Genomic DNA, 20,384 nt, shown 5'->3' on the forward strand with positions numbered 1-20,384 from the left:
TATCCACTGTTCCCACATTAAAATTGCCGTACAGTAGCTTGGAGCTCTTGAGTAAATAGGAAATGTAAAAGAGGCTATCTGAAAATCCATATTCTCTCCTCGCTGTAAACCATCACCAGTCTGCTCCGCAAGCACTCTTCATCACAAGTGCACGCATTTTTAACAATAAGCAGGAAAGGTAATCCCTGCAGAGCAGAGAGAAGATGTCAGTACGATCAGACATGTCTCGCTGATTGGTAATTTGAAAACAAATGTTTAAGAGCTATCAAGGGATTCCGTTTCGTTAACAAGGTATATGTGCACATGCAATTTCTGGCACCTTAAAGAAGTCCCTGCAGCTTTCCGAGTTTGAATTCCTCAGCTATGAAGTGACATATAATAACAGGGTGACAGGGTTTTGAAACACATGCTAATGATTTGAACATGAAAGATGGCCAGACTTCTCCCTGCCCCGAGAGTAACATCTCCCACCTCTTCTTGTCCCGTGAACTAAGGTGTGTTATGAAATAATTACTAAAACAAATAATTAGTAAAAAAAAACAACCTGTGGGCGAGGTGCAACCAACGGGAGGGGGGTGCAGTCAGACCAGCACTGGCCTTTGCGGCCAGGGAGCACCCGTGTGGGGGAACCCAGCCAAGCGGGGCCACATTGCCCACGGCCGCGGGACATAGTGGTGCGGTCCCCGTTAACAGCAACGCCGGGAAAAAGAAAAGAGAGAAGAAAAAAAAAACAGAAAGAAAGGAAAAAATAAAGAAAAAATAAAGAAAAAAGAAAGAGAGAGAGCGCGGTAGCTGAGAGCCGCCCCGCGCGCCGCCTCCGCCGCGAGCAGCGGGGGCAGCCGCGGAGGCTCCGCCGCGGCGCGGGGCGGGCCGGGCCGGGGGCGGCGGCGCGCAGGACCCGGCGGCGCGGCCGGAGCGCCTCCCCCGGCCGGAGGCGGCGGCGAGGGGCGCGGAGAGGAGCGGGGCGGCGCGGAGCGACGCGCGGGGCTGCAGAGGGGGCGGCCGGGGCCGCTGCGCGCCCGGCCGGCAGCGGCGCGGGGAGCCCGGCGGCGGCCGCCCCCGCGGAGCAGCGCGGAGCGGCGCGGAGCGGCGCGGAGAGGCGCGTGGCCGCTGCCCGGGAGCGGTGTCCCCGCTTCCCGCCCCCGGAAACTTTGGCATGGAGCTGCGGGAGGCTCCCGCGGAGCTCCTCAACCACTCGGGCGCCGGCGAGTTCAACCTGTCCGCGCTGACCGAGGCAGAGGGCAAGCCCCTTTTCGGCATCGGCGTTGAAAACTTCATCACCTTGATCGTCTTCGTCTTGATCTTCGCCCTTGGGGTGCTGGGCAACTCACTGGTGATCACGGTGCTGGCGCGGAGCAAGCCTGGCAAGCCTCGCAGCACCACCAACATCTTCATCCTCAACCTGAGCATCGCCGACCTGGCCTACCTGCTCTTCTGCGTCCCCTTCCAGTCCACAGTTTACGTGCTGCCCACCTGGGTGCTGGGCGCTTTCATCTGCAAGTTCACCCACTACTTCTTCACTGTCTCCATGCTGGTGAGCATCTTCACGCTCTCCGCCATGTCCGTGGACCGCTATGTGGCCATCGTGCACTCCCGGCGCTCCTCGACCTTGCGCATCTCCCGCAACGCGCTGCTGGGTGTGGGGCTCATCTGGGCGCTCTCCTTCACCATGGCCTCGCCTGTGGCACACCACCAGCGCCTCTTCCACCGCGATGTCAGCAACGAGACCTTCTGCTGGGACCAGTGGCCCAACCCACGCCACAAGAAAGTCTATGTGGTTTGCACGTTTGTCTTTGGCTACCTGCTCCCGCTGCTGCTCATCTCCTTCTGCTACGCCAAGGTGGGGTGAGATGGGTAAGGGTGGTGGTGTGGAGCTGCAGTTGTGGGTGTCCATAGAGCCTGCCCAGGATGTAGGGACATCTCTGGGTGTGTGGACGGACAGGGAGCTGTCAGGTGTCAACAGTGGTGTGATGCAGCAGGACACAGTGTAGTTTGTACAAGAGGTGAGAGCAGCTTTACAGCTGAGGGATAAGTTGGGAGCACACTTGTGTTGTGGGACACAGAAAGGTGAGGGCAGAAGGGCTGTGCAAGCAAATGCTGGGGTAGCCTCTGGCAGATTTCCCTTGCTCAAAGTGCTAAGAAGTCCCAGGGTCCTGCTGCTTTCTTTGTGAACGTAACTCTTATTTTCTTGCTTTGCGCATAAGGAGTTAAACTCAAGTAAAGTGCAGCCAAGCAACAAGTTGTTCAGGCTTCAGGCAAAGTGTTGTGATACCTTCAAATGCAACTCACTCAATTAAAAAAAAATAGGAACTAGTATGAACCCACCAATTTGGACAAATCCAGTCAAGGTGTTAGGAGTAACAAGATCACCCTGCTGCCCAGTCTCTGTGAGCTCCCTCTTCCCCCAGTTGAAGCAAATGGCAGATTTAGCTCTGCCTCCAGCAAGGGCAGGTAATGATAGGAAGCAATGACCCAGGCAGGAAAAAACAGTAAGAAACAGTAAGTAATGAGGACTTTTCTGCTCCAATGAGAAACAGTCACATTCTCTGTTACTGTTAATTGCAGCCTTTGGTGCAGTTCCCACCCTTTGCTGATAACCAGGTGTAGGTTACAGATTGCTGTTTGCCAAACTGTGTGCAGGTCCTCCTGGACTGCCCCTGTACCAGCCCTCTAGTAGCGGGATTTATCTGTGGCCAGGGAAGTAACTTACATTCAAGACGAAAGGTCTGCTCTTGCACATAAGGGCTGCTTGCATGTTTAAAAAGACAGTTCTTCAATGAAAAAAACAATCTTTCTGCTCCTGAATGTGCGCAGGAAAGGCTTTTCAAACATTAAGAATTTCTGTTTATAGTCTTAGAAGCTAAAACATCTTCATTTTCAGAGCCTTTTTAATCTAGATACACAAAAGAACATTGAAAACAAGTCTTTCAAAATTATGACTGTCCTGTTCTATAGGACTGTCCTGTCCTATAGAAAAAGTAAAGATTTATTTAAATGTGCTTAAATGAAATATAAGCTTAGTAAACAGAACACACCATGTTCTTGCAGTGCATTCATAGAAAAGCAGATGTTTTCTTAACATACTTCTTAAGGTGTAATGTGTCTGTCTTAATGTGTAATTTAACAAAAATTCCAAATGTGAAGTACATGCCCAGAATAAGTTAATAAGATCAAGGTCAATGTAAGTCGCACTAAAAAAATCAGTCCTAATTTGCTGCAACACTAGGATCTCACTCCTGCTTGGTTTGTGTGTGTGATCCTGCCTGCCATGGCATTAACCTGGAGTATCCAGCCTAACAGGATGAATTCTAGGAGATATCTCCTGTAGGTCAACAAAACTGAAAAATGTGCCTTGTGGGAGGGTCTTGAATGTATTTGTATGCTACAGCATGAAGGCTCATTCCTGTCCTCATTAAGAACCACTGTTAAATCTTCAGTTGCAACATTTTAGCACACTGGACAATGTCAAGGAGAAACTGAGAATGATGGCAATTGAAAATCAGAGTTGGACTTTTGGTTTTGTCAAGGCCATTGCTCCTGTCAGAGGTATCAATCGAAGTTGGTCATTGGGAGATTTTATGCATGTTGCTAAAATACTATGAAATATACTAGATAATTTTGGCTGCTCAGTACATACACATGCTGTGTAATAGCCTCAGAAGTATGAAGATAAATGCACGAGGTTATTAGGGACTTGGCTGATTTTCATGAACTCTGGGTCTGCCAAGTTACACAATCTTCTGATAAAGTTGATTTAGACAAAGAAGAGATGCAGTTCTCTATTTGCCTTTTCCAGACTTTTTAAAGGCAATTCTTTTTTTCTTGTATAAGCAAAATGAAACTGAACTTTTAGCTTTTAATTCTGAAAGTCTCCCTCTTTCTCTCTCTCTCTTTTTTTTTTTTTTTTTAGGAATCATAATAGGGAGCTGAGTTCCTTTACTCTCTTCCTCTTTGTTTATATTATGTCAGGAGAGAGATTCATATTTTACTAGGATCTCTCTGCAGGAAGCAACAGTAGTGTTACAAATTAGAGAAATCTTGAGATACTCCTAAGTGTTCTTCCACAAAATCAGAGCTGGCTGTCTCATATGATGCATTTTTAAGGCAGAGATTTGTGAGATGATGCTCTGTATCAAGTGTGTACAGCTATCCTTTGCCTCTCTACCACAAGTATTATAAGTGAGTTTCAGCCAAATTTGAGATAGAAATGGAGATATCAGAAGGAATGATTTTTTCCTAATTTTGTGAAAAGAAACTGTCCATATATATTTTTTTTTAAGGAGAGTCAGTTTGCCCTGAGGTGTTACTAAACATCAGGTAATCCACACAGAAAAAGCAATGTACATAATGCCTGCTGGTATAGGAGAAACTTCATTTTGGGAACATGGTCAAGAAAACAGATCTGTAAGAAATTATCTTTCATTGCCTCGAGGGCTCACAGACTGCTCTTTAAAGAAGATTACTTCTCTAGCCAGAGGAGTAGTGATTATTGAGTTACTCACAGCACCTCATACTACAGACAGGATGAAATGGCTTGTCACTATGTTAATTTTTTTAAAAAATTCTTCTGTATATGTATATATGTTTTGCATGTGTATATGTTTTGCAACATTGCTGTAACATTTGTTCAGTAATCCATTTTTAAAGACCAAAGTGATAAAAAATTCACAGTGAGCTTCTAACAGTTGCTATATGCCAGGGTACTGCAAGATGACAACTGATTTTGGGTATCTCTTTTTTTGAGTTCCCAGATAGGAGGCTTCACTCCTTAAATGGCCAGCCCGTTTCAGGCCTGTGTGTTGGGCACTTAAAAACATCAGCAAACTTCAAAAATCTTGGGAATCATTATATGATTAAGATAATTTCCTCTTACAGATATCTAATGTTAAAACCTGAATCCTCCCCCTCCCCCCTTTTTTTTTCTTTTAAGCTTGAGAAATACTAAGGAAATTTTCTTCCATTACTACTCATTATTCTTAACCTTCTGAATCCAGGAAAGTAATATATGATTTATAGAGTTGTTTAATAATAAACATAAAAAGCTGGAGCCTCACCATAAAATACAAGCTTATATGGTTCTTTGCTTAAGACATTATACCTTAAATTTTACTGTGAGAAAAAAATTTAATAGAGAGTGCTCATCTACCTTGAAAAGAAAAAGGCTATGACACATTAGAGACACTACTCAATGGAAGAGGGGGAAACATCTGTTGTGACAATAGAAGTAGCAGCATTACTTTAACAAATGGATTGCAGGCAGTGGCACTTCAATTTAAATCAGGTTCATATTATAAAATACAGTCCAGAATGTAATGTCCACTTTATGGTTTTGTTAAACAAGTGGTTCATTCTTCATAGGTAGTCATCTTGGGCAGGCTTTCCTCATGCATGATTTTAAATGGGTGAACTAAGGAGTAATCCAGGTGTAGTGAGTGGAATGATTATATATTACCAGATAGGAAATATGCTTTCAAACAGTGCAGATTTCAATCATTTACATTCTTTGATTGACATGTAGGGATAATTACAGACATTTCCAGCATGAATAAGACATGAATGCTTTAAGATTTTTTTTTTTTACTTATTGAAAAATCTCCTTTTTATCCTGATTTGTCACAGTCCCCCAGTGTTTATTCTAGAGCCTATTTGTAATCCTCACACCATCTGAAGGAAGGCCACAGCAACTAACTGCAACCCACCCACAAAAAGATAACCATCTCCTGATAGGCAAAATCCAAATCCTCCAATATGTGATCAAAGGTAGTTTTGATAGTGCTGTCTACCATGCAACTTCTTTTGTTTCTTTGATCATACAACTTTTCTTATATCCTCTTTCACAAGAACTTAACTCTTCTTCTGCAGAACTCCATCTGCATCTCCAGAAAAAAAGGTATTCCTTCTCAGAGCCAGATACAATCTCTCATCAACAGGTATATGAAAGGCGTAGTTAGGAATGGTTCACGCAAACAGTAAATTTTCCCACAGGGCTGAATTCTTTTGAGATATACAATATTATTAGGAAACACTGTGTACTTGTATTTTGGTAAGGTGAGTATTTCATCCTGTGAGTTACATGTTCCTTTGGTGAGCCGCCTGAGACAAGAGAAAGTGGCACATATAGAAATAAAGAATTATTATTCATTCAGGTGAAGTGAAAATAACTACTGAAGAAACACTAGATTATTCATTGGCCCAGAGAAGAAGCAAGTCAAACAGGGCTGTTAGCAGAGAGGTCTTTGATTGCCCTTGTTGCCCTTGTTATGTTTGTACACAAACATAACCCTTAATATGCCTTCACAGCTTTTCCAGTGCTCTCTTGAGTTCTACTGCTTCCACTGCTGTTGAGAGATAATTAAATTCTGCCTATGTTTCATGCTGCTGTTTTGTGTACCATCTGGTATGCTACCATGCATGGCTAGAATGTTTTTGCTGTAGAGGCAGCCTGTATTTATTTTATGAAATATGTATAGACCCCAAAAGAGGGAAAGTTGAGAAGGATTCATTGGAAGGTTCTAAATCTTCACAACCCCACAAATTGTCCAAAATAACTGCCTTGACTACTGTATTTCCCTTTGGACTGGAGAGAGAGGGAGATATGTCATGCAAGTGTGCAACAGAGTTTCAGAACAACAACAAAAAATGCTTATAACTTAAAAAAAAAGGATTTTTCAGTTCTGACTTTTGGGATAAGTTTTATTCAACTTTAGTATTGGACTCTGACTAGAAACACAGTTCAGTTGAGAGCACATCAGGAGCCAGGCTTTGGAGAAGTCCAGTAGAAGCAGCCTTTCCTTTTAAGTTATATGAGGGGGGAGTATGTATGCTGGGTGAAGCAGGGAGGAAAATTTCACCGTGCTTTTTTTCCTCCTTTTTTATTTTATTTTATTTTCACTGATCCCTTCAATTCAGCTGTCACTGACACAATGATAGCAGGAGAATGAAGAACATCAGAACCAGTGGATCCAGTGGTCCTCTGCTAGATCTTGGGGACTGTTCTGCCCTTTTGCCCTATCCTATAACCTCATGGACAAGGAAGAAGGGCCTCTTCTCAGAGAAAACCAGTTCAGGTTTGCCTAGCAGTACTTGACTACTGTTTCAGAATAGAAAGTGGTATTATGTATGCGGGTCTGAGTCTTTCACATAGACAGATATGCAGAAATCAATTACATTTCTAATTAAACTATGTCAAAAGAAGTTATTTGTTTTTATTTATGATTCCCAGGTAGATAAGAGTAGTCACTTAAAAACTGAACCCACTGGCGAGCCACAATCATTCACAAATACCATCCTGTTTTATTTTAAAATGTTATGCATGTTTCTAAGACTTATAAATGCCATGTGGGATGAGATCTGTAGGTTTTCTTATCTAGTATCCTGTCCTGATAGTGGTTAGACAGGCATTTGAAAGAAAACAGAGAAAAGTTCCCTGAATGATGAAAGGGAATTTCTACCCTGTTCCCAACCTTGTTAAATCACCCTCTAAGCCAAAATCTAGTGTCATATTCTGTCAAAAATTTTTAATTGCATGTTTGCTTTAATCTTGGATGCTCATATTTATTAACTGTTCTCAAATCATTTTTGAGCTGTGTTAAGTGTGACCAGCATTGTCATCATAGAACCTTGGGCTCTGTAATCTGACTCTACATTACATATAAACATTTCCTTTTGTCATGTTTTAATTAAACTTTTAAGTTTAATTAAATATCTCAGTTTTTGATGTTGGATGGTTTACAAGTTGTAACACATTCAGCTGAAGAACATATTCTCCCCCCCTTTGACAAGTCACGTCATTTGTATATTAAATTCAGTTAATGATAGCTGCAGATAAAAAAGAACATGTTCCTGATATCCACTATCCCAAATCTTAAGTTTACATTAAAATTTGAATGCTGTTGTTGGAGGACAAGTAATTTTGCCATATTTAAGAAACAAACAAACAGCAAAACCCATCTATGAAATTCACAAGTAATTTCAAACTGTTGATAAAGGTCAAACCTATGTGACATGTATCATAGTATAAATTACTTTTAAAAGTCCAAGCTTCTTTCTGAAGATCGAATACGGCTAACAACCATATTATTTAACCAACCATCCATCGAAAGAAAGCAAATATGCAGGTGACTCAGAAAAACTCTGACTCAAAACATACGCTTTTTATGTTATATGCGGTAAAGGTCAATCTAAATTAATAACACTGACGTCTTTATGAAAAAAAAGAATGATTGATAATTGAAAGATATTAAAGACTTGAATGATAATAATAACCTAAGCAGTCTAGGTTTCTATTTATTGCCTTGTTCATTGTAATATGTATTTGTAGTATGGTGCAGCTCTATTTTTATGCACAAATTCAGAGGCGGTGTGTTCCATATCTGTTAATTCATATAAATTCACTTTTGTTATGGGTAAATTGGGTCAATGTTTGTAAGCAACTCATGTAGTGCCAGAGACATACTCTCAAATATGTTTTATGAATTCCAGAAAATTATGAAATACAAGATGCAAATTAATCTTTTCAGGTTCTTAATCATCTGCATAAAAAGTTGAGAAACATGTCAAAGAAGTCAGAAGCATCCAAGAAAAAGGTAGATCGCTTTCATTACCAATTTCTATATGTTTATATATTAGTTTTATGGGTATGCTAACTTGGTACTGTTATTTGTTTCCAAAGATATAAAGGAGAGAAATATCTGTATTTAATGACATACTCAGTGTCTCCCTGAACTTAACAAAATTAAAATCTTTTTTGATCTAAATTTTTCATCACAGTGGATCAAGTCATTACGTGAAGTCCATGTTTCCTGGACTTGGAACACCTGAAATTTAGACGTTGAGAGACTGCCTGCTTCTAATATAAGTGTTTCTTTTGCCATACAAGCATTTTTCCTTGTAAAATTCATGCTGTACTTTTTTTTTTTTTTAAATTTTTTATGAAGAATTTATGGCTTATATGATTTGACTTCCAAATAAAGAGTATTGTACTTCATGATTAGGACTCTCGTAGGAGACTTTCTGACTCTGCAGTTCTTCCATAATTTTCCATAAAATCTTCTTTATTCTCGCATGTTCATGATTGTTCTTGGGTGTAAGCAGAATTGTGAAAGGGCTTTAAAGCGTATTAGCTTTGCAATATAGAAGAATAGTTGAAATATGTGTATATATAGTGAATTTGTCCGATAATATAATTTGGTTCTGATTTTTCAGGAGTTTTGACCACGGTAATCATTTGACTAACTTGTCAGTTTATGAACACAGAATCAGAAAAAACCTTAAGGGTATAGCTCATTTGATCTGATCAGTTACCATATGGCTGTGCAAACTCTTTGCAATGCAAATGATACATGGTCTCATCAGTGAATATGTAATCTATTTTTTATGCCTTCTCTATTTTTTTGGGGAAAAAAAAAAAACATTTAATTCCTAGAATTAAAAGCAATATGTCCCCGATTCAGCAGAATGCTTAAGGTATATGAATGTGGACCTAATTTATCAAACGTATGGTTCTCAAAGGTGGTCTTATATATTTCCATCCTCTCAGGTAAGTTATTGTCAAATTGTCAAACTGGAAATACCTTTGCATTTCTCCATGTACTAAATATTGAAATTGGAAATAAAGGCCAGATCCGTCTTATGAATTGCCTTGCATATTGCAAAGGAAAGCATTACAGGTATGTCCAAGATTACTGGGGCGCTCCTTACTTCGGAAACCAAACAGAAAGAAACACAAAAGATTTTTTACTTCAAAAGTAAGTTTCTGATCCTAAGGCCTAACTCACAGTTTTTAAAGCAACTCAGTTTTCATTAATGTTTGTGCTTTGATTATTGTATATTTCTTCTTCCACTCTTGTGCTAAGAATACAACATTTATTCTGTATTTCAGGCCTAATTCTTCATTTCTAACTTTATTCAAATCTGTGTAAAAATTTAACAGTAGAATCTTAAAAATAATTTGTCATATGACTGAGAGGAAAAAAAAAGAAAAATAGAAACATATTTAAATGCTGCTTCTTTTCTCCTGTTTGTTCACAAAAAAAGAAGAAAACAGTATAAAAGTCATAACTACTAAAATTTTATTTGTTTTTTGCTTGCTAGTAAGAAACCCTAAGCAAGATCTCATTAGGTAAACAAGATTTGCCCTTTAATGTTACCTTGGTTGCAAGTTATAGTGATGATGACGATATGAAGGTAAGCCCTGAAATTAGGCTCAGGAGGAATAATGGAATAAAAACAGATGTTGCCAGGATTTTCAGTCCATTATGCATAATTAGTTATTTTTCAGGTATGATATACTGTAAGCACAATAGTTTTAAAAGACACATGGTCAACCTCAGCTTTCAGTTGCACTTATACATTCTATTGAGAATCAGTGATTTCCCAGGTGTAATTTTAAAAATTTTGAACAAATTGAGGTAATATGGTTCTCATGCAATAACAATACCATGGTAATTTCTTTTCAGTTGGAATATTAATGCTTTGAAGTGATCAGAGAATGAACTGCTTTTAGTAGTACTTTTACTTTCTTGTTTACATGCTTTTTTTGTGTGTGATTAGAGCTGAAAGAGAAAATATTTCTTCTTCTATAACTTGTTAGCTAGTACTGACCTAAACTCAAGAGGGCTGAACAGATATTTATGAAGACAGGTTTTTTTTAGGCTAAACAAATTATATTTATAGTAGATGTAATGTCCTTTGCTTTCTGTTGTGAAATTTAGCTAACCAGCAACATTATTTGTCATCAGTTATTTGTCCTGTAATTCACAGTAAGTAAATCTTCTTTTCATTTAAAAGTTAGCTCATATTGGATTAGATAGATCAGCCTGAATGACACCAGACATTAAGCATTCAAGTTAGTATAGACCAGATTCAACAGAGTAGCAAAGTGCCTAGGCATTCTTTGTGCCGAAATTGATATCACTCCATGGGCACTACTATGAGTTAATTTTGGAGGTAATTTTGTAAGTTAAAATGAAGAAATGACTAAGTTATCTAAAAAATCAACTTTGTAAAGTGCTAATATAGTAATTTTAATAATTCATAACATAGTGTGTTTGGAATTAGTGTTAGGGTTATATTGGTAGAGTGGTTTAATTGAAAGCTGTACCTGTTAGAGAAATATTAATATTAATTTGTTGAGTAATTGCAAAGTACTAACTGCTTTTTTTCTGAAGAAGTTAACAAAAGCTAAAGAAAACATTGATAATTTGACTCTATTGTGCCTTAGAGAAATCTGTACAGGACCTGAAAATTCTATACTAATATTCTAGCTATCATAATATGTTCAATTAAATTAATGACCCTTTCTTGTGAAAATAATAAGAATGGAGTCAGGAGGCATGCATTTAGGAAGTTTACTCTTTATGTTACTGTTTTCTAAATTCAGTGTTTGCTGGCCGACTTCATTTTCTAGATTACCAAAACCAATATGCAGCCACCAAAAACTTCAAACTCCTAACTTCTGTCATTTTTTCCTAGTTGCATCTGAGAATGTTGTTCTATCACTCCATCACAGAAATTTATTGCTTAATAGGGAGACTTTTCAAAAAAGCCTATGCTCCTTGGTTAGACACTAGAGCAAAATCAATCTGACTGCGTTAAGCTCTTACAGAGAATAAATCATAGAGTCAGAGTGGTTGAGATCGGAAGGGACCTCTAGAGATCATTTAGTCCAAGCCTCCTGCTCAAACAGGAACACCTAGAGCACATGGCTCAGGGTCGCATCCAGGCGGGTTTGGGAGATCTCCAGAGAAGAAGACTCAACAACTTCTCTGAAAAAGCTAGGATATTGTGCAGGGAATCAAAAATGTTACAGCTTACTTCTGAGCAAAAGTATGAATTTCCTGCTTACTATGGAATTTTCAGGGCTTACATATGCAAAATGCAAAATAAAGTACATGAAGCAAAATCATTAGTAACCATGCTAAAGCATATTGTCTTTCAGTTCTCTTTTTGGCTTTTACAAATAATGATTTTGAAGCAGCTCTGTTTTTTCAAATGCTTATCTGTGTTTTGCTTTCTTTCCCTGTCTCAGACAGCACAGACTGTGTTGGTGGTGGTAGTGGTTTTTGGCATATCCTGGCTGCCACATCATGTCGTTCATCTCTGGGCTGAATTTGGAGCATTCCCACTGACTCAGGCCTCATTCCTCTTCAGAGTAACTGCACACTGCCTGGCTTACAGCAATTCTTCTGTGAACCCAATTATATATGCGTTCCTCTCTGAAAATTTTAGGAAGGCTTATAAACAAGTTTTCAAATGCCAGATAGGTAGTGAGTCACCTCTGAATGACGCTAAGGAAAATAAAAGTCGGATAGACACACCACCATCTACCAACTGTACACATGTGTGAACTTTAAAAAGTGATGTATGTTGTGTTTTCCTCTATATGGACTAGACTTCTAGGAAACAAAGCACAATGTGCATTATCTTCAGCTTTACCTTGATGATGATTGTTGTTTGATATTGAAATTGTGTTTGTAGCAAATCCTTGTAAAAACAGTATGAAAGGTAACTGGGTTGGCACTTTGTGTCTTAGGTATCTTCATGAAATTAAGCTCTTAGAAAGATATATCCAATAAAATGTTGGTGATATGTCTGTATTCTTATTCGTTAAGCATAAGTGAATAAACACTCAAATACAACGTGCACCATTTGTGTCTACGAAGAAAGATACAGTAATATGGACAAGTAGTTGTGTAGTTCTGAACTGAATTTGCTGATATCTTACTCCATGAAAGTGAAGAGATAGCTAAGTCTTCTGTCTTAAATATAACAAATATTGTGTAGTGCTGTGATTTTGGGGAGAATATCATATATTGAATCAAATGTAAAACTTCTGTTCTCTCCTCAGATTTTGTTTTGACAATTTTTCTTAAAACAAACATGGGCGCTGATTCTGCATTGAAATAACTTTTGAATAAGCTAAGGCAATTGCTTTAGAGAGGATTTTTAAAAATATATTTAGCTGCCTTTTTAATGTAACAGACTCTGTAATCACGGACTTTTTTCCCCTTCATATGCTTTGCCTGACTGCATACACAAAACTTTGTGTATGATATTTAAGTATGTAGTTGTATCAAATGAAGATTTTTATCTCCGTGAGGGAAGATTTTCTTTAGATGTTGCACACATGTGTCAGTGTATGTACATGTTTTGTTTACTTACAGATTTCAAGACAAAGATATAATTTTAAATGTGCAATATATATCCTTTGTACTATTCTGGTTCATAAAGAAATTCCAGGTTAAAGTGTTTAAAAATAGCATGGCACATGAAATTCTAAAAGGGATTTGATATCATGTAGGACTAAATTGGAAAAAATAAAATGGATACGTTAAAATCAGTTTACAGTATATCAGTATATAAGTGGTCCGACTACATAAATACTTAGATAACATGAGCAGTTGTTTTTTTTTTTTTGTCAGTTCCTAATATGTCTCTAATTGGTAAACTGCTAAACACTAGCAGAAGACAGAAAATAACACATTCGCATGCGTTAACAGCCTTTCAGGACCTTTGAAAATACCACAGAATCACAGAATGGCTGAGGTTGGAAGGGACCTCTAGAGATCATCTAGTCCAACCCCACTGCTCAAGCATGTGGCACAAGGTGGCATCCAGGTGGATTTTGAAGCACATCTGGGAACCCTGTCTCAGTTGATGGAGTGTCTCCATCAGTCTTAGCTGTAGTAAGATGTGATTTTACATTTCTATGGCATTGACTGATCACTCTCAAGTTGTGCTCCTTGTGAATGTTGCCTTCTGTCCTTTCCCCCTACACCTCCGAGGTGTCTGATGCAATATATAGCTAATCAAGACAAAACTGAAAAGTGCAGTTGAAGTCTCTCTTTACTCCCCTTAGCTTTCTTCAAGATGAACAAAGGCAGCTCCCTCCTTCTCTCCTCAGGTACTGTGCTCCAGTTCCTTTACCGTAACAATGGCCTTCTGCTAGACTTATGAGACAGAATAAAATCAGACAGAAAAAGCTCCAGCTTATTCATTATTTCTCTCTTGAACTAGTATGTTGAAAACTGTACATTGCATTCTAGATGTGAGAGCTGCTCGTCCTCACAACTGCCAAGTAGAGGGGACTAGTCACTGTTCTTACCTGCTGGCTGATCTTGCTCAGGTAGCCGTGCGTGGTTTATCACTACAAAGGTTCATTGATGGTTCATATTCAACTTCTGTAGTTATTCTGAAGAAGAGATCAACTCTCAGCTCACTACAACCTCCTTTTAGACAGCTATTTCATGCTATATTTCTGTTCTTTCTATCATATGAAGTAGTATGATATTATTGCTGCAAACACAAAATATATGAAAAAGCTCAAATAGCTGGAGAGAAAGTGCTCATCTGTGCAGAAAACTATTTTTTGGATTAGGTTTGAGGTTAGGGAACACAGTATAGAGCAGTAATAAAGCTGTTTGGAGCTTTCACATTTTTTAGAGCTTATAATACAAATTTAATCCTCATCTATGTAATTAAAGATAAAATCTGGCAATTTTGCATAGTTCTAAAATTTCCTTTTTTTTGGATATAATTTAATCTCTATTTTTTCCCCACTAAAAAAGAAAAACAAGTGACTTCAGAGATCTACATACAACAGATCTTCTGCAAGAACTTCTGAAAAGAGTTAGTGCCAAGGAAATGCAATGCAGTCTTGTACCACTGCTCAGCAAAGTTAGTAAAGCACTAACAGACGTCTGCTTAATTTGTAATTTGTAATATATGAGATGGTCCTGCAGCTTGGAAATTACATATTCTCCTGTAAAAGTTTGCTTCTGGTCTTACTTTTATAAGTAAAAAAATATAATGTAAATGCAAAGCTATATAAAGTTTGGATGCCAATGTTTCAGCTTGAAAGGACTTTGCTTCTTAGTATTGGGTGATTTTAAGCTCAGCCAGTAGTGTGGCTTCATTTGTTTGAAATTTTAAGGATGAAGGATGGGGAAGGACTATTAGGAATATTAAGGGGAACGATAAAGGAATACTAGCAAGGCCTCTGACACCACCCAGTGCCGCTCGTGAGCATCAATAAAACTTCCACCTCACTTTGCAGAGGAGTCATAGAAGAGTGGCTGCTCCTCAGACAGATGAGGAGATGTCTTTGGAGAGGTGGAACTGCTGTAAAAAGTGGTTGGATTGATTTGAAGCCTCAAGATGCAGGTAATTCTGTTTCACTTGCTCATTATGTTCATGGGACATCCTTGCTGGTAAATGCTGAACTTGGAAAATTGGAACTCATGCTCCAAGGCTCATTTTCCTCACTAAAACCTTCTCTGCAAAGGGTTTGCATATCTAGCTGTGGCACACAGAGATGTTATTGTAAAGGCAGTGAAAATACATGCTGTGAACTGTGGCTAATCCTTGAGTTGCTGGTCAGTTGCACAGGAAGATATTGAGCCAGAAATGTGGCTAATTTGGGCAGAGAAACCAGGGACTCAGTATAATGATGCCTTGCAAAAGTGCCTGCTTTTAAGGCCTGAGCTTGTTGACAGTAATTCCTGTTTGCTCGAGGAAGGGGAAGCAAGAGTTTCACCTCACTTATTTGCCCGATATGCTTTGCCACACATTTGCAATCAGTGTGCATTAGAGTACACAACCAGTGTATGTTAGAGAATCATTAGCAATTTCAGTGTACATTAGAGTGAAAAACAAAAACAAACAGAAAAAAACAACACATAAATTATTTCTCTGGCCAGGGCTGAATTCTCTGCTAACAGGAAGATAAATATTCCCACTGAATTCAACACTATTCTATTAGTGAGAAAATATTATTAGTGAGAAAATATAATTCAATGCAAAAAATGCAAAGAGACATTTCAGCAAACTATTCACTAACTAAAACAAAGTATATATGTGTAATTAAGTATATACTTAAATATGCTTGGGACTTAAATTGACAGAATTAGGGTTCCCAATAGAAGCTGCTAGTCACAGGCTTATATATAAACTCTCTACATATTTATTGTTTGTACTCTGTCAAAATGCTGCCTCTTCATGCAGTTTCACAATATCTCTAGAAGTTTAATATATATATATGTTTCAAATATTGATGCTAGAAGTTGTATACCACTTCAGATGAAAAGTAGTTGTTCAGTCTGCCTTTATATATGCATTTTGGCAGAGATACAGGTATGAAAGGGGAGGGGTGAAGAGAGGCACAGAGAAGTAGCATTTCTGCATCTCTGCAGCATCTCACGCTAATAGCAAGGGCCTCCTTTATTGGGTAGGCTGAAGAAATTAGTTCAGTTCTTTCCAACTTCTGAAGGAACTTGTGCTAGGTAATTACAGGAGTTTTCTAGTGAATTTTGGTTTTTATACTGCAGAATATTTGTTGCTGCTTCTTTACTATTTTTGCCTTAAAAAGATGCAGACATCTCATCTAAATGCTGTGTTGATAGAACATGGGGATTGCAAAATTCAATCTTCAAAGACATCTAAAAGTGATTGTGGCAAGGTTATTTGTGCGACATTAGCACTAGCCATTTGTAGGCATGGGTTTTGAGCTCACATTAACAATGATTAAGGTTAACCAAATACGAAATTAACTGCTGTGCTCTTTAAAGAATGCAGCTATTCTTTTTGTATAGACATAAATTTAAAGCACCCTCAGAAGTAATGGGGAACTTGCTGGCCTGTGCATTTAGCACTGCTAACTTCATAGGTAATTGTATCACTCACTCAAATTACCTGGAAGTGTAATCAGTTTCAGCTTTTAGGCAAATCATTAAACTACATAGTTTTCAGTTAAGAGTATTTACTAAACAATTATGATAAACACATTATGTTCGTAAATCATATCTGGAATTTACTAAATTTGCTATCTTTTATCCAAAAGTACAAAGTTTCCTAACATTTATGTCATGTGCCTAAGATAGATAACAAAAGAATATGCTACAGGAGGTTATAAATATTGGACAAAACTACATGGAAATAATAGGTGAAACAGAATACGAATGTAAGGAACAAATTAATCTTGTGACTAAGTTCAACAATCTGCAAATCTGATAATCTTTTAATAGCTTGTATTCATATCCTTGTATGTTGAAATCCACTGGGAATTATTTGCAAATACTTCTGAAGTTTTTTTGCTACATTAAAGTTTTGAAGAATCAAGATATATTTTCAAAATCACTTAATTTTTGGCAAGGTGAGGTTTCTAATGCAATGCTTTAAGTTATGATCATTCAAAGTTTATGTTCACTTTCATTTGTACACATGAACCACTTCAATACCTTAATCTAATTGTCTTCCTAAGCTATGATATGCTCATTTAGAAAATATATCAGTCCCCAAGAGATAATAAACACTAAGTGTTGTATATTAAATATTACATTGAAACACATTTTCTTTTAAATGCCTTATTGTGTGGAAAGTGATGGATATTTGTATAAAATAACTCTGTGAATGTATTATTTTAGACATAATGACTTTCATGACTGCTTCACATTATGATGTGTTACATCGTACCTAGTGATAGTTATTGAATTTTGAGAAAGAATGAAAGCAGAGAAAAGGACAGTTTCTAACTTTCAGAGCTTATATTTGTATTACAGATTTAGGACACATACACATGTTAAAAAGGAGAAAATAGAATTCTATTTTTGTTTCAGTGTATAATGAATGTAATGAATGCACTCATTTTAAAATATACTTTGCACGAATTTTAAAATGACTTTTAATGGATGTTTACCATTTCTGCTTCTCTCTACAGTATGTACAGAAATATAAACTGATGACAATATGTTTATGTAATATTTAAAAACAAGCAATGTCCTCAGATAAACTTTCAGAAAAAAGAGTGTGCTATGCTATGCTCTTGCAAAGTTTTGTGGCAAGATGTCATTGTGCATTGAAAATACCTCTATGAAAATTTAATTCATTTTAAAAATCTTCTTGTTTTCAAGTACTTAAATTAATTCAGCGTCTTGAATTCAGGCTTGTATAAATCAATTGAAATTGATGGAAAACAGTGATATTTCTTATTTAAGTCCAATTTAAATTTCTGCAAATTTTTGTCTTGCTTAAGAAACAAACAGAGTCAGATTCTTCTATTTGAATAAGAGAAGAAACAAAACTCTCCGAAGATATGAAATTAAAGCCCAGAGCCTGTTTTGTTATTTGAAAACCTATATTCGGCTCCACTCTTGGAAGAGACAGTCAAATTAATGTATATTTTTGTGTAGAATTGCATTAGCATAGTGCAATGACTATTCAATAGAGTAAAAATAGCCATATGAGTGTGAAACCAGAATATTATTAGTTCTATGCTTAATGAGATGTACTTTTAGCAAATGTAAATGTTACAGCACATACTTAAAATGCAGTTTATCAGTTTTACACAAATGTGCAGTTCTTGAACAATCATTTGTATATGTGTATGTATGTAACATTTGTGGATACATGAGTACTTGGACAAATATATTTGCTGGATTCAGTCTGAGGTCTCATTTATGGAAATATTCTGTAAGGGTGGCCTCCCCTTGGAGGCATTTGTACCATTTCCATGTATCGTTGCATGGTGCATGGTTACTCCAATCCGTTAGACATTTAGTCATTTAAATCTGCTGAGAAATTTAAGACCTACCTTTCAGTAATAAATAAGCTGAGATATATATATGTTTTGTGTAATACTTTTAGAATGTTTATCAACCCAGTTAAGTTTAATATTAATATCCAGAAAGAAAACATGAATTATGTGCTGGTTGTTAGATGTGACACTTACAAGCGATGTGGTAAACAATAACATATATTTGCAGCACTCTTTTACATTGAATTTCACAGAAAATCTAGCACAAGCAAATTGTTAATTTTAATGTGGTAAAATGAAATGTTCATTCACGTTTACGAATGAAGATCATGAAGGAAACTTTAAAAATTGCTTGTTGTAGTGAAAAATGCTGTTTTTAAATTATCAGTTAATCATAATGTCCAACTCCGTGTAACTGAAAGAACTGCCATAATTGTTGCTTAAAATCAAGTTTGGATGTTTCTCCAAAAGATTTTTTGTATTTAAATCACAAAATGTGGCCTAGCTGGTTACATGAGACAAGCTACAGTTTGATCACAGTAGCCCCTTCTGGCCTTAGTCTGGTTTCATTCTTACCTTTGTTTGTGTGATTAGTGGTTTTATAGCTATGTTGCTATAAAACCAAGCTATTAGTCAGTCTAAAAGTGGTCATATGAGGATGTGCATAAAGTAATTCCACAAGTGGGCTACATCCTGAAAAGGTCTTATGATTAAGGAAGATGATTAAAATATCTGGCATACGAATTGCCATTGTTAGAGAGAGAACTGAAGCAGTGCTTTGCGCTTTTCTCATTTTGCTTAATTACTTTTTTTACATAATTACTCTAGGTGTGTGCAACCTCTAATCACTACTTTTGCAGAATAATTCATAGTTTTCATGACAATTCTGAGATGGCAGTTACAAGGCACATTTGAAGCACCTGGTGGTAATTGAGTTTCACTCCATAAGTCAAAGTTGAGACATTTACCAAACTGTAGTGAAATCATATTGGAAATCTTTACAGAAAATCTCGATTCACAATAATGTCTTCAGTTCAGCTTAAATAAAACCTTGTAAAGACTAATGCTTTATTGAACAGATGCCATGTGCCATGGCATTTTTGAAAGAGTAGTCCAGATTTTGGGGAGGTTGAATATCTTGGCTAGTTCAATAGTGAAAAGCCTGACTAATTCTGTATGCTCTTTGTGAGTTTTTAGGAATAAGAGCTTCAAATTCTCTCCTGATCGGTGTTTAGTGCTCTCCCTAATAAACTCCCTAACAAACCATATGCAGAGCAGGGCATTTGCTCTTTTTTCCATCTTGAGTACTTCATGAGAAGATCAAAAAGACTGTTTTGTCCATAGTAAGTATGTGGCCTAACTGGGGACCTGAGCACAGAGGAAGTTATTTACTTTCAGCTTTGAAATCTGTTGTTTTCCAGGATAACAGCAGTCACAGGGAATGTCTTTACTCCCTCCTCCCCATTTTCTGAAATCTACTACCTTTAGATGACATTCACCTAAATTCTGTAGCTATTCGAATACATTAGTCTCTGAGTTGTCTCTCTGTAAAGGCAAATTGTATCGTTATAGATTCGATGGTATCCTGATACTATGACCTGATGCAACAGGTAAAAAGCAGCACCTATTTGTTAATCCCAGGAAAGGATAAGAGAGAATGGGAGGGGAGAGAATAAACATTCAGAAACTACTGTATTTGTGAGTAGGATATTTAGGGCTTCACCATTCAAGCTCTATGCAATACTTCCTTGGCAGTTTGTAGGCAATTTGTGAGTCTAAGGAACAAGCGGAACCTTCTGGAGTTAGGCCGTTATATTTACATATATTTATGTCTGTAACAAACCTCGTACAACTA

General features: G+C 37.5%; 1 protein-coding gene across 1 annotated transcript; it reads left to right on the forward strand.

Moving 5' to 3' along the window:
* Window positions 1-1,156: 1,156 nt before the first annotated feature.
* GALR1 (galanin receptor 1) lies at window positions 1,157-12,428 on the forward strand. The gene is made up of 3 exons (XM_010228638.2): window positions 1,157-1,840; window positions 8,520-8,585; window positions 12,029-12,428. The coding sequence occupies exons 1-3, from the start codon at window positions 1,157-1,159 to the stop codon at window positions 12,344-12,346; spliced, it is 1,068 nt and encodes a 355-aa protein (XP_010226940.1). The 3' UTR covers window positions 12,347-12,428.
* The last annotated feature ends 7,956 nt before the right edge of the window (window positions 12,429-20,384 follow it).

Source organism: Tinamus guttatus, unplaced genomic scaffold, assembly GCF_059628265.1.
Source record: "Tinamus guttatus ecotype Peru unplaced genomic scaffold, ASM5962826v1 Tinamus_guttatus_pri_ptg000639l, whole genome shotgun sequence".
NCBI classification, from domain to species: Eukaryota; Metazoa; Chordata; class Aves; order Tinamiformes; family Tinamidae; genus Tinamus; species Tinamus guttatus.

Bases quoted from the DNA above. Each gene is read 5' to 3' on its own strand.
- GALR1 (XM_010228638.2), top strand. From the start codon at position 1,157: ATGGAGCTGCGGGAGGCTCCCGCGGAGCTCCTCAACCACTCGGGCGCC. The intron at 1,841-8,519 runs GTGGGGTGAGAT...TAATCTTTTCAG, and splicing joins TCTCCTTCTGCTACGCCAAG to GTTCTTAATCATCTGCATAA. The intron at 8,586-12,028 runs GTAGATCGCTTT...TCCCTGTCTCAG, and splicing joins CAGAAGCATCCAAGAAAAAG to ACAGCACAGACTGTGTTGGT.